At 40.6% G+C, this 14,178-nt stretch overlaps 1 protein-coding gene across 3 annotated transcripts in view; it reads right to left on the minus strand.

Moving 5' to 3' along the window:
• The window catches only part of nbn (nibrin), a 95,886-nt gene that overhangs the window by 81,184 nt on the left and 524 nt on the right, over positions 1-14,178 (minus strand). For all 3 annotated transcript variants that reach the window (XR_011885819.1, XM_072256689.1, XM_072256700.1), the window contains exons 2-4: positions 7,267-7,400; positions 6,070-6,218; positions 1,285-1,444 (exon numbers count right to left, since the gene is read on the minus strand). Coding sequence is in view for 2 of the 3 variants with exons in the window: in XM_072256689.1 (XP_072112790.1) it covers positions 1,285-1,444; positions 6,070-6,218; positions 7,267-7,400 (443 nt within the window). In the remaining variant the exon portion in view is untranslated. The remainder of the gene's footprint in view (positions 1-1,284; positions 1,445-6,069; positions 6,219-7,266; positions 7,401-14,178) is intronic.

A 14,178-nucleotide genomic window follows, 5' to 3' on the forward strand; every position in this document is an offset into this window, starting at 1 on the left:
AATCAGAGCTCATGGCATTGGGGGGAGGATATTGACATGGATAGAAAACTGGTTGGCAGATAGAAAGCAAAGGGTAGCAGTGAATGGGTGTTTCTCAGAATGGCAGGTGGTGACTAGTGGGGTGCCACAGGGCTCGGTATTGGGAGCACAGCTGTTTACAATTTACGTCAATGATTTAGAGGAAGGCATTGTGAATAACATCAGCAAGTTTGCTGATGATACTAAATTGGGTGGCAGTGTGACACGTAATGAGGATGTTAGGAGAATTCAAGGTGACTTGGATAGGCTGGGTGAGTGGGCAGAAACTTGACAGATGGCATTTAATGTGAATAAGTGTGAGGTTATTCACTTTGGGAGCAGAACAGGAAGGCAGATTATTATCTGAATGGTGGGAAGTTAGGTAAGGGAGAAATACAAAGAGATCTAGGAGTACTTGTTCATCAGTCTCTGAAGGTGAATGAGCAAGTGCAGCAGGCAGTGAAGAAGGCTAATGGAATGTTGGCCTTTATTACAAAGGGAATTGAGTACAAGAGCAAGGAAATCCTTTTGCATTTGTACAGGGCCCTGGTGAGACCACACCTGGAGTATTGTGTGCAGTTTTGGTCTCCAGGGTTAAGGAAGGACATCCTGGCTGTGGAGGAGGTGCAGCGTAGGTTCACTAGGTTAATTCCTGGGATGTCCGGACTGTCTTACGCAGAGAGGTTAGAGAGACTGGGCTTGTACACGCTGGAATTAAGGAGATTGAGGGAGGGATTGAGACATATAAGATTATTAAGGGATTGGACAAGATAGAGGCAGGAAATATGTTCCAGATGCTGGGAGAGTCCAGTACCAGAGGGCATGGTTTAAGAATAAGGGGTAGGTCATTTAGGACAGAGTTGAGGAGGAACTTCTCCCAGAGAGTTGTGGAGGTGTGGAATGTGCTGCCTCAGAAGGCAGTGGAGGCCAATTCTCTGGATGCTTTCAAGAAGGAGCTAGATAGGTATCTTATGGATAGGGGAATCAAGGGTTATGGGGACACGGCAGGAACCGGGTATTGATAGTAGATGATCAGCCATGATCTCAGAATGGTGGTGCAGGCTCGAAGGGCCGAATGGTCTACTTCTGCACCTATTGTCTATTGAAATCTCAAGTATCTGTCTCAGTTAGTGGCACTACTAATTAACAATGAATTGTTACTGTAGTTCTAGTAATACTCCGATACTGTACTTCCAAACTTCTGTGACATTTCCCATAAAACCTAGTAGAATGAAACAGCAATTTACTGTGCTAAATTCAACTAACCTTCACTGTAACCTTTACCGATGACATAACAAGGTGAGTGTTATCCTCTATCCAACTGTTGGTAACATGACCTCCAAGACATTGGATTGATTGGTTCAGTGCAATTTTAACCGGCCCATCCAAACAGGAAGAGCTTACGATCAGGGGTTTATATCCTACCCTGAGGATAAGAAAACATATATTACACTGACAAAGTATAACACAGGATATTTTAGTATACCATCAAATCATGGTTTTTAGCATCTTTTTCAGTTCACTATCTTCTTGACAGGAAGCTCAGAGACTTCGGCCTTGACGCCGTCTTGTGCGGCTGGATCCTGGACTTCCTGTCAGATCACCGGCAGGTGGTAAGAGTGGGCTCCCTCACCTCCACCCATCTGACTCTCAACACAGGAACCCCTCAGGGCTGTGTACTGAATCCCCACCTTTATTCCCTGTCTACCCATGACTGTGTCACCGCCCACAGCTCTAATCTGCTAATTAAATTTGCTGACGACACTACATTGATTGGCCTCATCTCAAACAATAACAAGGTGGCCTAGAGGGAAGAAATCATCTCTCTGACACAATAGTGTCAAGAAAACAACCTCTCCCTCAATGTTGCAAAATCAAAGGAGCTGGTTGTGGATTACTGGAGGAATGGAGACGGGCTAACCCCTATTGGATCTGGGGTTGAGAGGGTAAAGAGCTTCAAGTTCCTCAGCATCCACATCACTGAGGATCTCATATGGTTTGTACACTAGCTGCGTGGTGAAAAAGGCTCAACAGCACCTCTTTCACCTCAGACGGTTGAGTAAGTTTGGTACAGGGCCCCCAAATCTTAAGAACTTTTTACAGGGGCACAATTGAGAGCATCATGACTGGCTGCATCACTGCCAGGTATGGGAACTGTACCTCCCTTAATCGTAGGATTCTGCAGAGAGTGTTGCGAACAGCCCAGTGCTTCTGTAGTTGTGAACTTCCCACGATTCAGGATATTTACAAAGACAGGTGTGAAAGAAGGGCTTGAAGGATCATTGGGGACCTGAGTCACCCCAACCACAATCTATTCCAGCTGCTACCATCCAGGAAACAGTACCTCAGCATAAAAGCCAGGACCAACAGGCTCTGGACCAGCTTCTTCCACCAGACCATCAGACTGATTAACTCACATGATTTGAGTGTATTTCTATGTTACATTGGCTGTTCTATTTATTATAAATTATTATAAATTACTAAGATTGCATATTGCACATTTAGACAGAGACATAATGTAAAAGATTTTTACTCATGAATGTGAAGAATATAAGAAATAAAGTCAATTCAATTCAATTCTGAGCTGCTTGCCTCACAGAAAGGGAATAGAACGACCAAGTAAAATTCTGATCTTATAGACTGATCTCCCTTTTGCCTCCACAGATGTTGCTTAGTTCTTACAGTGGTTTATTTTTTGCATCAGTTTTCACATTTGATTCTTTGGAGAATATTTTAATTAAAATCAATATGGCACAAATAAAATTCCTGGGTAAAGAAATCAAATATAAATGTAAAGCATAAACACCAGAGATTCTGCAGATGCTGGAAACCTTGAACAACACACACAAAATGCTGGAGGAACTTAGCAAGTCAGGTAGCATCTATGAAGGGAAATGAACAGTTGATGATTCGACTGAAAATTTTCTTCGGGACTGGAAAGAAAGAGAACATAAACCAGAATAAAAGTGTGGGAGGAGGGGAAGGATCTCAAGTTGGTGAGTGTTAGGTGAATCCAAGTGAGAATGGAAAGGTAGGTAATTTAAATATATTAATGTTTTGAATTTAGAAATGTTGTTTCTTACAGTTTTGCAAGGTACAGTCAAAACTGTAATTCTTCCTAAGTTAAACTCAACCTGCTCTACAACGAGAAATATTTATTGGAGATACAAGAGAATCAGAATCAGGTTGACATCACCGACATATACTAAGAAATTTGTTGTTTTGTGGCAGCAGTACAGTGCAATACATAATAAAAACCACTATAAGTTTCAATAAAAATAGCTGTATTAAAAATGAAATTAAATACGTAGTGCAAAAAGAGAGGGGAAAAATAATGAGGCAGTATACATGGGTACATTGACCATTCAGAAATATAATGGTGGAGGGGAAGAAGTTGTTTCTAAAATATTGAATGTATGTCTTCATGCTCCTCCTTGATGGTAGCAATGAGAAGAGGGAATGTCCTTGATGATGAGGATGTTAAAGATGGATGTCGTCTTTTTGAGTCATCACCTTTTGAAGATGTCCTTAGCGCCAGAGAGGCTAGTGCCTATGATGAAGCTGGCTGAGTTTACAACTTTCTGAGTTTCTTCCCGATCCTCTGCAGTGGCTTCTCCATACCAGATGACAATGCAACTTGTAAAATGCTCTCCATGATACACCTGTAGAAATTTGAAAGTGTCTTTGGTGACATACCAAATCTCCCCAAACTCCTAATGAAATACAGCCACTGTCATGCTTTCTTTGTAATTTCATCAATAGGTTGGGCCCAGGATAGATCTTCAGAGATGTTGACACCCATTAACTTGAAACTACTCACCTTCCCACTTCTGATCTCTCCATGAAGACTGATTTCCCTTCCTGAAGTCCACAATCAATTCCTTGGTCTTACTGACATTGACTGCAAGGTTGTTGTTGCCAGACCACTCAACTAGCTGATCTCTCTCACTCCTGTATGCCTCCACATCCCAACATGAAATTCTGCCAACAACAGTTGTGTCATCAGCAAACTTAGATGTCATTTGAGCTAAACCTAATCATAAACTCATAGGTGTAGAGAAAGTAGAGCACTGTGATAACCATGCATCTATGAGGTTTGCCAGTGTTGATTGTCAGCAAGCAGATATTATTTATGATCTGCACTGACTGTGGTCTATTGATGACAAAATTAAGGATCCAGTTGCTGAGGGAAGCACAAGAGGCCCAGGTTTTGGAGCTTGTTAGTTAGTTCTGAGGGTATAATGGTGTTGAACTCTGAGCTATAATCAATAAACAGAAGTCCGACGTAGGTGTTGCTATTGTCCAGGTGGTTCAAGGCCAAATGGAGAGTCAGTGGGAGTGCATCCGTTGTAGATCTATTCTGGCGATAGACAAATAGCAGCGGGCCCAGGTCCTTCCTCAAGCAGGAGTTGATTCTGGCCATGACCAATAACTCAAAGCGCTTCATCACAGTAGATGTGAGTGCAACTGGGCGATAGTTGTTGCTCCCTGCTCTTCTTGGGCACTGATATGATTGTCACCCTTTTGAAGCAGTTGGGAACTTCCAACTACTGCAGTGAGAAACTGAAGAAGTTCTTAAATACTCCCACCGGTTGGTGGGCACAGGTTTTCAGTGCTCTACCTGGTATACCATCAAGGCCTGATGCCATGCCAGTGTTCACCCTCTTGAAAGACTTTCTGCCATTGGCTTCTAAGACAGAGATCAAAGGGTCACCAGATGCTGCAGGGATTCGCACAGGCAACACACAGAAAATGCTGGAGGAACTCAGCAGGCCAGGAAGCATCTATGGAAGAGTATAGCTGACATTTCGGCTGAGACTCTGCCTTACAGCCTCGGCCAAAACTCCTCATGTACGTGAAGGATTTTAGAAATAAAGTAAATTCAATTCAATTCTGAGCTGCTTGCCTCACAGAAAGGGAATAGAACGACCAAATCAAAATTCTAATCTGATGGACTGATCTCCCTTTTGACTCCACAGATGCTGCTTAGGAGCTAAGAGCCAACAAACAAATCTGTAGGATTGCATTAATTACTAAAAACACTGCAAAATATTTGCATTAAAGTCACAAAGGTAAAACTGAGATGAAAAACCCAACTCATGGTAAGTTTTTTCCACCCAAAAGATTACTACACCTATGACTTACAGTTTTATTACAGTTCCAAGCAAAATTATTTTTCTTACTTAGATCACTAGACATATGTTCAAAGTGCTCAAAGGAAGCATTAGTCCCAAATTTTCAACACCTGGACACAGTTCTGTTTTAAAATTAATTCCCTTATTGAGCTCAGAAAAGGGTTATGCTGGAAGAGGAAAATTTCTGCAATTTTCTAGCCTGATAATTTAGTATTAACTAGTAATCCCATTGCTCTTATCTGGAAGAAACAACTGCAGTTAGAATGCACGGACAAGATAGTTTTGTATTCTTGTATTTAACCAAGTTGATTTCAATGTCAGGTTTCTTTTTAGATTTACAATTTTTATTTGCACACAACTTTTAAAATTCAGTGAATTTTTAACGATTTTTGAACATCTGCATTAGAGGCACTCAATCTCCTCATAGCTTTCAGCATGAGTTAACTGGCCCTCAAAACATTAGAGGCACAGCCCACCATTTACAATTGGAAAGACCCTGCACCGATGATATCAAGTAGCTGCCATTCTGCAGATAAAAGATTTGCTACAGAAAGAAAGGGATTTCAAGACAGGCAAGCAGTCAGCTTAAGTGACTCAGCAAGAGCACCAATATACTTTGGTAGTTTTGACTGCAGATGTACATTGGAGATGTACTAAGAGAACTCTTATCTTCAAAAACAGCAATGGAAAATTCTATATCTACACAAACAAACTGATCAAGTCTAGTGTATGAGTGTAAGAAAAAATCAAAAACCATCACCAGCAGTATTTTTTTTATCCTTTAAATATCTCCAGATTCAACATAAATGTTGTATGTCAACAATAACGGTATTCTCAAACAAATAGGAGATACTGACTTGAAAAACTAATTAAGTTCAATTTTGTTAAATTTTGCACTAAAGTAGAAAATGCTCACCTGAATTTGCTGTCAAAAACTCCAAATGTAACCAATTCTCCTGATTTCAAGATCCTTGGTTTGTCCTTTTCTAATCGCACCTCATTTACAAAGGTGCCATACTTTGAAGTATCTTTTAATGTCAGTACTGGGATATTGGCAACTTGGTTCTATAAAGAAAAATAAAATAAATTTAGAATACGAAATACCATTTTTTAAAAATTTTCATGCTGCTAATAACAGTCAAAGTTATTAAATAAGTTACAAACTAAAATAGATTCACACTTTCTTTAAACTATATGTGCAATTCACATGTATACATTCTGATACATTTATGGTTATTTTTTACTGAATACCCCTAATCTCTGAATTATAAAGAATTATATCAATTTATTTTCTTGACCATTAGTTTAAAAGCTGATACATTGTGGCAAGCTTCAAACTTGATGTTATGAAGTTCTGCTGCTCTGCCCTTACAATATGGAGAACTGAGTTCAAATGCCATTCTTATTCATGCTGTTAATAGCTACATAGAATGAGCTCCATTTCTGAACCATCTCTACACAGCAGATCCTAAAATAAAGCACAATAATTGGGGTAAAAGGGACAAGTCTCTCTTAGTACAGATAGACTTATTGTACCTTTATATCTTTAGGCAACTTGGTATGACATATCACCCTTCTGACAGTTTTTAAATTATACAAAAGTACTAAAACCAAAGTATCAGTCTATTCTTTTATACTCTATTCTTGGTTGGTGCAACTGTAACGAAAACCAATTTCCCTCAGGATCAATAAAGTATGACTATGACTATCAAATCTATCCCAATGTAGCATTCTGTCATTTAGTAGATAGAAAACAGCAGCTTCACTTTCTTCCAGGTGGTCCAGAGCTTAATCTTCTACTGGGAAGCTAGTTTCCAAGTGATTAATGAGGCACAGCATAATGCAAGTTTGCTTTGAGGACAAATGGCTGGTTATATCAAGGTATTGACCACCTTGCTCCTGACTTACCTACTATGAAAAGCCGCTTTTGATGATAACTAAGTGACTGTTCTCAATCTGTTTCCTAATCAAACTCTCAACACTGGCAATAACTGAAGTGATGGTAATAACGAAATGTAAATTCTGATTATTGAAAAGAAACAAATTAAGGCTCTAATGAAGAGACTAATGCAAATTAATTCTACAAAAGAAAATTTGGCTGGTGACTGATTACCAAATTTGCAGCAGGATGAACAATCGAAAGTGTAGCATGTGAACGACTGATGGACTGATCATCTTGTAGAAGGATTGCACAGTTTTTTCGTCCAACAATGTAATTTACACCAACTAATAAACAGTAAGGTCCTTCTGTAACAGGAAAATATGAATGAGTATAAGAACAGGATGAGTGGAATTAACTTACATCTTTTCCAAACAGCTTTAAGAAAAACAGACATTAATAACATCAGTAAATACTTAGAACTTATCTAGGTTATTGGTTGCAATTTTTTTTTTGAACAAAGAAATTCAACAGAATCACACAGGTCTTTCGAAGTTAGATCTGCCATGGTCCCAAGCCCGGCTGCGAAAGGAGGAGGGTTGAGTATGATAAAGTTTAAGGGAAAGGGGGATTCTCAGATTCCTGTAAACAATGGGTTAAGTACTGACTATGTCTGTGTATTTTCTGGGTGACTGCAGTGGGTTTGAATAATGTCTCACAGCTGCTCTCTTTGGAGCAAGACAAGAGTTAAAGTTCACCCAGATCCACATAAGATTACTCCTGGCTTTTCACACCTTTTGGTTTTGACAAAAGGCAGTACCTGATGGAAATTAGACAGGGCATTCCTTTCTTAATTAAAGCATGAATTTGATAGATGTTCTTATCTTTGTAATTAAGTTGTGGCTCCAACAAACCAGGTAGGACGTTCCTTTCTTTAATTAAGGTGGCTAGAGTGTATATCAAATTGATTGTTCTTTTGTATCAATAGTTCATTGACTTGGCTGGAATGCTTATCAAACTGATTGTTCTATTGTATCGGTGGCCTTATAACTTCTAACAATTCTGACATCAGGCAGTGAACTTGTTGAACCGCCGGAGGGATGAGAACGCTTCTCTCCTTGATGTTGGGACCAAGTTCACTCGCTGGCTGAGCTCGAAGAAATAAACGGGTGAAAAGATAAGTAACAATCTTTTTGTGCTGTCGTTATTTGATCCAGCAAATTTACGTTTACAGGTATGCGGCTAACAACCCCATGTCCTAAAAACCCAGAGTCACCGAAGCGCCAACAGAAATTCCAAAGACCTCATCCCTGGGAGAGGAACATCTTTGAAGACTGACCATACACTTGGGGACAAGTTGAAAGATTGGCCCGAGACAGAGTATTCTGGCTAGCTGCTGCTCGCAGCTGATGCTCCAGTGAGGATAATGGGCTTTACAAGAGTTTATAAGTTATAAAGATTACTTTGTTAAAGCTAAATACAGCTTAAAGATTAAAATAAAAGTTGGATTTACAATAGTAATTACGATCAAGAGATTTGCCTGTGTGAACCCCTGCATCAAATCATCAGTTTTCGCAATCTTGCAGCAATCAATATGTAGTTGGTTATATAAAATGTAATGACTAGAGTATTGCAGAAGACAATTCCTCTGTATTGCACTAGATTGCTAACTCAGAGTAACCCCCAGTATGTTTTTAATTAAACTGAAGAAAAATGACACAATCCCTTATATTTCTCTGCCACTTTTACTTAATTATGATTGTTATTTTTATGAAAATACAACGGAGCTTGCAAAACATAATAATGACAAAATAATGTTATACTTTCATTGGCACTAGTGTTTTCATTTTCATTCATTTTTAAAAAATTCAATCACAGGGAAATCTACTTCTTCAGGTAGTTTTACAGCGCACCCTCCTGCAAATCTAAAAACCACTATTCATTATGCAAGTTCATTTCTTTCATCAGTTTAGCTCAGTTCAAAGACTATTCTTCTAAGTCCAGCTTGCTCCTATCACCTTAGTTTTCCCCTTCCCCAATTCTTTTTAATAACATTCAGCTTTTTTTCTATAATAGTTCCAACATATTATTCTTTCTAAGAATAGATTTAGCTTTCAGAGCCAAGAAAAGGTGTGTAGTACAGTAAATGAAGTACCTCTACCAATGTTAGGGGTGCCATTAATTATCAAAGTAAGCAAGACATGAAACTCCTTGCGGTATTGTTATATTAGTATGTTTTATTGGTTTAAGAATACTGTGCATTTTACCTAAGATTGCATGGATTCTTGAGTATACCCCATGTTGTCTATGATTATAAAAATGTAGCTATTGTGTTATACTGATTTTATGCTGTTGGCTTTCAAGATCCGTAACTTTGCGAACAGCTATTAGTTTCTTGGTTATCATTTGTTCCCCAATTAAAAAATGGATGAATTTCTCACTCACTATAATTTAGCTTTACATAAGCTTATGAATAAAAGTAATTACACTTTACTATGTAAATGATTGTATATGTTTATAATGCCCCAGGAAATAACTTTATTCAGGTAATCCTTACATCCTGTACTCCCCACCCTGCCCTCCCCCCCATCCCCATACTCCTTCCAATCTACCTCTGGTCTTTACATTTTTGTTCCTTATTCTACACCCTCAACTCCAGCACCTCCTTCACCCATTTGTCTTCCCCTCCTGGCTCCATCCACCTACTACACATATGCACATCACACACTGAACCTTCCCCCATCTTGCTTCCTCTGCCAGGACACAAGAGACTGCAGATACTGGAAGCAGGAGCAACAAACAATCTGCTGGAGGAACTCAGCTGGTCAAGCTGATCTCTGGGAGGAAAGTAAACTCCAATGTTTTAGATCGAAACTCTGCATCAGAACCAGTAGTCATGATGCAGGACTTCAACCCGAAACATCAATAATTTCTTTCTTCCCACAAAGGCTCCTTGACCCACTGAGTTACTCCAGCAGATTGTTTGCTGCTCCTGTTCCATCTGTCCTTCACCTTTCCTTCAAGTTATCCCATTATCATCCAGCTAGCCATCAAGTTTTGACGCAGAATCTCTACCTGAAATATCACACTTTGCCTTGACAGATACCGGCTGACACACTCAGATCTGCAAACAGTTTGTTTGCTGCTTCGGATTCCAGCATCTGTGGCTTCCCTAGTCACCTCATTATCACTTTCTATACTTATCAAATTCTATCACTCATATCCTTTATGTTCTGCTTATCATCCTCCAGCGTCTGTAACTTCTGCCCCATTCAACTACACGTCATTTCTTCTCACTCCACCCTTCTCTCCAACTCCAACCCTCTTCCTCCTGTCTCTTTCTGTCGATTATCCCTCACCCCTCCTCAGTCAATATAATATCTATCAGCCCCTTTTTCTTCCCTTCCCCTCTAAACTAGCCATCTTCCCTCTCCACTCTCAAGGCTGATTTATACAGGTGTCCCCCGCTTTTCGAATGTTCACTTTAGGAAACATCACTGTTACGAAAGACCTACATTAGTTCCCTGCTTTCGCCACAGAAGGTGTTTTCACTGTTACGAAAAATGGCAGCGCGCGCCCCGAGCAGCCAAGCTCCTCCCCTGGATTCGGAACGGCATTCTAGCCGGCATTGCTTAAACACATGCCTGTGAGCAGCCGTTAGCAAGATGAGCTCTAAGGTATCGGAAAAGCCTAAAAGACTCGTAAGGGTGTTACACTTAGTGTAAAACTAGACATAATTAAGCATTTCGATCATGGTGAATGAAGCAAGGACAAAGTGAGTTTGGCTTGTGGAGGTTGACGAAGGTGATGTTGAAGAGGTTTTGGCATCCCATGACCAAGAACCGATAAATGAAGAGCTGATGCAATTGGAAGAGGAAAGGATAACAATCGAAACCGAATGCAGTAGCGAAAGTCGTCCAGGAACTGAACGTGAAGCAACTGCGTGAGATTTTCGCTGCAATGATAAAGTACGACTTTAATTTTGAAAGGGTACATAGGTTTAGGGCAAATTTGCAAGATGGTTTGAGTGCTTACGAAGAAACTGTATGATAGAAAAATGCGCGAGGCTAGCAATCAAGCATACTGTCGTTTTTCAAGCCTTCCACATCAGCCACAGCAGACGACCAACCTTGATTTTCGACATCGAGGCAGGCAGACATAGAAGAAGATGACCTGCCTGCCCTGATCGACGATGAGATGACACTCCAGTGTCCCACCACCTCAACCCCTGGCCGCAGACAGATACTGATCCACGGAGAATGCAATGGTAGCCGGGACGCACCCAACACATCTTTAAGAAAAAAGCAGAAATAAACAAGCTAATTAATTAGGTGTCGCCCGGCATGTAAATGTCAGCCCAAATCAGAGGCAATTGCCTACTGCATCGCCTCTGATCTGGGCCGACATTTTTACGTGCCAGGCAGCACCTAATTAATTAGCTTGCTTATTTCGGCTTTTTTCTTAAAGATGTGCTGGGTGCGTCCCGGCCACTGCTGTACCCCTGCATGCTTCAAAGATCGGTATCGGTCGGCGGCCTGCAGGGTGAGAGCCACTCCAACAACCCAAGCGCCGACGACTCAGCCTAACACACCATCATCAGTGTGCTCGGCTCTGTCTTCCCGATTCCCGTAAGTGACACTACACTGTACATGCATTATTTCTACTTTATATAGGCTGTGTATTCTTATGTGTTATTTGGTATGACTTGGCAGCTTCATAGCTTAAAGGTCACCGGAGAGCGCTTGCGCCGTGATTTTGCCAAGAGCGCTTGCGTGAGATTTTCGCTACGGAGAACAGTGCAGGCAATAATTGTAGACAAGTATTTCTACTTAATATAGGCTGTGTATTTAGCATATAATTCCTGCTTTTACGATATGTTACTGTTATTTTAGGTTTTATGTGTTATTTGGCATGATTTGGTAGGTTATTTTTGGGTCTGCTAACGCTGACAAATTTTTCCCATATAAATAAATGGTAATATTTTCTTCACTTTATGACCTTCCGGCTTACGAACCGTTTCATAGGAATGCTCTACCTTCGGATGGCGGGGGAAACCTGTACTTGTGCGTCAAATGTATGCCGTAGGTATGGCGTAGCAGCCAACCCTACGCTGTACTCTACACCAACCCTATGCCGCAGCCTAACGCGCACCTCTCACAAAATGTAACTACACGTTGCGGCATCGCAGACCGCAACAACTGTGATTGGTCCGCTTGGTAGCATCACATTTCCTCCTACGCTGCAATAGCTTTCCATTGGGAGACTTAAGGGCAGGGAAGCAACTCTGGCTGCAATGCTTTCCATAAAGCTTTACAGACCTCTGAAATTACAGAGGACCCTGTGCTTGACGCCAATTTGTAGCTCGCTGCTACAGCCTGTTGACTTCTACCTGAAGCTAAAACTCAAATGCTGATTGCCAGTCTCAACGTATACTGTGCGTACACTGATGTAAAATAAATGGTTGGAGATGATGAACCAATTCGTCAAATCTACCTGCCAACATCCGAAAATATTTGAAATCCATTTCCTCGTCCATGTCTCTCAGTGGCCGGAAAAGCAAAGAAAATCCACCCTTCTTCAGTTTCAGTCACCATTGTTTGAAGTTTGAGTTTCTTCGTGTTGACTTTCAATACGAAGAAACTCAACACAGTGACATAGAAACCCCACCGCCAACTAGCCTTTTGGCGGTGAATTGCAGAGTGATGCAGACACACCAATGCACAAGTATAAATGCTCACAACGGTGTAGCCCACTTGTGTAGACTACGGCATAAGCTAGTATGCACAAGTATAAATCAGCCTTTCAGCCACTAGGCAGGGTCTCCACTGATCATCTCAACAATACTTTGTCAGCAGGTGCTATTCAACCCGCTGAGTTATTCCAGCAGTTTTCATTTGCAGCTCTATTTATCTTATGGGATACCACATGGCTACCTTGGTAAATTCAGAATTAATGTCATTAACTGCTTAAGTTTGCTTTAATTCCACGTAAATCACAAGCCTCTATTCCAAAAGCTTTTGACAGAACTCATTTTATTTTGCCAATAAGTGTTTATCATTTCTTAATTTTCCTACCAGTTACCTTATTTTACTGTATCATTTCAGGAAAATAGTTCTTGTAATTCCACCACCATTTAAAATAACTAGGTACCTGAATCAGAATCCTTATTCATTCTCTCAAAAAATGTTTAAACAATAAGTTTCATTCTATGGCCAATGCTGAAATCAAATGTTCAACTATTTCTATTTTGTTTTAGCATTGTATTTCAAATTAATGTTCTTTCCCTATGAATAGTGGAGCACTTGGTTCCATAATTTGAAAAGGAAAACAAAAAAAAACAATTTACTGAAATTCTAAGATAAAAATTTTCACACTCAACGCTGCAAGACACACCTGTGCAAGAAAGATAACACACATAAAAGTTGCTGGTGAACGCAGCAGGTCAGGCAGCATCCCTAGGAAGAGGTACAGTTGACGTTTCAGGCCGAGACCCTTCGTCAGGATTAACTGAAAGAAAAGCTAGTAAGAGATTTGAAAGTGGGGAGGGGGGAAGATCCGAAATGATAGGAGAAGACAGGAGGGGGTTGGGATGGAGCCAAGAGCTGGACAGTTGATTGGCAAAAGGGATATGAGAGGTTAATGGGGCGGGAGGCCAAGTGAGAAAGAAAAGGGGAGGGGGGAAGCCCAGAGGATGGACAAGCGGTATAGTGAGAGGGACAGAGGGAGAAAAAGGAGAGAGAGAAAAAGAATCTGTGTATATAAATAAATAACGGATGGGGTACGAGGGGGAAGTAGATAGATAGATATACTTCATTGATCCCGAGGGAAATTGGTTTTCGTTACAGCCGCACCAACCAAGAATAGAGCATAAATATAGCAATACAAAAACCACAAACAATCAAACAACAAAATGCAAACTATAAGTGGGGCATTAGCGGAAGTTAGAGAAGTCGATGTTCACACCATCAGGTTGGAGGCTACCCAGACGGAATATAAGGTGTTGTTCCTCCAACCTGAGTGTGGCTTCATCTTTACAGTAGAGGAGGCCGTGGATAGACATGTCAGAATGGGAATGGGATGTAGAATTAAAATGTGTGGCCACTGGGAGATCCTGCTTTCTCTGGCGTACAGAGCGTAGGTGTTCAG

This window comes from Mobula birostris, chromosome 1 (assembly GCF_030028105.1).
Source record: "Mobula birostris isolate sMobBir1 chromosome 1, sMobBir1.hap1, whole genome shotgun sequence".
Taxonomy (NCBI): Eukaryota; Metazoa; Chordata; class Chondrichthyes; order Myliobatiformes; family Myliobatidae; genus Mobula; species Mobula birostris.